General features: G+C 35.8%; 1 protein-coding gene across 1 annotated transcript; it reads right to left on the bottom strand.

Annotated features, from left to right (window-relative positions):
• Window positions 1-221: 221 nt before the first annotated feature.
• LOC108455792 (homeobox-leucine zipper protein HAT7-like) lies at window positions 222-2169 on the bottom strand. The gene is made up of 3 exons (XM_017754341.2): window positions 1808-2169; window positions 1352-1731; window positions 222-764 (listed from the first exon to the last, which is right to left on the bottom strand). Exons 1-3 carry the CDS (start codon window positions 1923-1925, stop codon window positions 435-437), a joined length of 828 nt encoding a protein of 275 aa, XP_017609830.1. The 5' UTR covers window positions 1926-2169; the 3' UTR covers window positions 222-434.
• Window positions 2170-2417: the final 248 nt, after the last annotated feature.

Genomic DNA, 2417 nt, shown 5'->3' with positions numbered 1-2417 from the left:
ACCCATATGACTCCCAAGAACCAACAAGAATTTAAAAATGGAGAATAAAATGGAAGGAGAGAATCCCATTTTTATTTTCATGGCCTACATGCCAGAGCTGGAAAACCACTCAGTAGCACATGCAGCTTAACTATTTTTTTTTTTTAATTTTCACTTTAATATGATCCAACCTAGCAAAAAAATATCACTAAAGTATGGGAAGGGAAAGAAAAAAAAAAGTATTATTCAGAGCCAACCAACTCTCCATATTGATTTTTCTGATATGTTGAAGCAAATATGTCCAATTCTATACACCAAATCTACAGCCAAAACAAGAGGGTTGAAGTTGACAGGGAAAAAAAAAATTTCCTAGTTCTTCTTCTTTTTTAACTTGCATATTAGCCAAAGCTGATGAAAGTGCATAAACAACAGTAGTTGGTGTTTTTTAATACTTTTCAATGGAAACTTTGCTGTTCAGACCATGGCCAAAACGCTTGTTGTTCATCAACTCCATTGAACATATTGCAGAAGCTTTCTTCTTGAACCACTTGATCAAGCTTTACGCATTGTAGGTCTGGTCTTGATGAACCTTGAAGGAGTTGAGTCATGCTTGTTGGTCTCACTGATGGTGGGAAGAGATGTTTACTACTGCTCATCAATGGTGTTCTTGAGATATCTAAGTTCACATCACAACTGTTGTTGTCACTTCCATAGCTCCATGAACAGTCGTTTTCTTTCTTGATGCAACTGGTTTCATTTGAATCTTTGGTTTTCAAAGCTAATAACTTCAAAAACCAAATGCGTTTAATCAATGGAGAGAAAAGATAAATATTTTGTAATATATGCCTACCAGGGACTAATAAAATAACTTATAATATTCCTAAGAGTTGCTGCTTTTCTGACACTGACACTTCATATTTGTGATCAAACTGATCTAGCAGAATCATTAAACTAAAGGAATTTGATGACTTTGATGAACATTGTTAATGTTGGATCATCAACTTAATCAATATATATATATATATATATATAAGGTGCTGATCAGTATTACAATGACAGCAAAGAGAAACAAAAAAAGCTTAGCATAAAACATGTATAATATGCCATATATATATCAGATGTAAAAGTCTAAATTTTCATAAATCAGCTCTGCCCTTATGATAGAAAGAACTAAAGTTCGAGTTTTATCAGTCCTATTTAGCGAGTAATATGTAAGTACCACTTTAAAGTTGAATTAAAAAGACTAAAATCAATTTCTTCCATATCCAAAGCCTAAGATGATTAGTGTGTTAAAAGTTGATTAATTAAGGCATAAAACTGAAAGTGTATCATTGATAAAAGATATATGTATGTATATATAATAATTAATTACCTCAGCATTAAGTTTCTTGTTTTGAGCTTGAAGGGCATCATTATCAGCCTTGAGAGCTTCAAACTGTTTCTTCAAGGCATCATAATCTTTCTCCAATTGCTTGGTTTTCCACCTAGCCCTCCTGTTTTGGAACCAAATGGCAATCTGCCTGGGTTGTAGCCCCAAGGCCTTAGCCAACTGCACTTTCCTTTCAGGTTCAAGCTTGTTCCCTAACTCAAAACTCTTCTCAAGCGCCTTCACTTGCTCTAAGTTGAGCCTCTTCTTCTTCTCCCCTAGGTGTGATCCATCATCTGACAATTCATCATCTCCATGCACTTCTTCTGATTTGTCCACACCCGAGAATGAGACCGATCTCTTCATCATAAACGGGGCACCACCACCTATAGATCCAAACAACAACACACATCAGCACAAACAAAAAGAGAGAGACACATACACACACATATACAGATATACCATGGAAGAGTTGAGGAGGGCAAGAAGGGAGGAAATTGAGGGAAGTAGGGGAAGGAAGGTGGTCATTGTGGTGATCTTCATGGGGTTGGAACATGAAAGCATGAGGAGGAAAGGCCATTTTTGATTTAGTGATTCATGAACTTGAGGGATAAGGGGCTAAGGGGGAGAAATAAGAGGGGAGGAGGGGTATGGATTATAAGGACTGAGCTCTCAAATGACTAGAGCATGTTGGAGAGGTTATAGGAAGAAGACATGGGAGGGAGAGGTGGTGATGGGGTTCAGAGACTGAATGACAGCGATTTTTAGGTTGACAGTGAGAGAGAGAGAAAGAGAAACATGCACTGAGTAAACGAGAGGTGTCCATCTCTCTCTCTACACATGGTTTTTATTTACTTGCAAATTGCTCATTCAACACCACAACTGTTTAAGCCTACCTCTTCATTTCAATATTCATATGGTAATTATGTTTTTATTTATATTTTTGAAAATTTATTCGGTAAAGATTTTTTTGTCGGAGTATTTATTATCAGTAAAAGTAATTAATTTTTTCATGGTAAGTATTTTTTAAATAGGTAAACAGTTCATAAAATATGCTCTATTGCCATAAACA

The sequence above is a fragment of the Gossypium arboreum genome, chromosome 9 (genome assembly GCF_025698485.1).
Source record: "Gossypium arboreum isolate Shixiya-1 chromosome 9, ASM2569848v2, whole genome shotgun sequence".
Lineage (NCBI taxonomy): Eukaryota > Viridiplantae > Streptophyta > Magnoliopsida > Malvales > Malvaceae > Gossypium > Gossypium arboreum.
Note: the sequence above shows the minus strand (reverse complement) of the source record. Positions and strands in the feature narration are given on the sequence as shown.

Coding starts and splice junctions, on each gene's coding strand:
- LOC108455792 (XM_017754341.2), bottom strand. CDS start 1,925: ATGGCCTTTCCTCCTCATGCTTTCATGTTCCAACCCCATGAAGATCAC. Junction 1,732..1,807: donor CCCTCCTCAACTCTTCCATG/GTATATCTGTAT, acceptor TTGGATCTATAG/GTGGTGGTGCCCCGTTTATG. Junction 765..1,351: donor ACAAGAAACTTAATGCTGAG/GTAATTAATTAT, acceptor TGGTTTTTGAAG/TTATTAGCTTTGAAAACCAA.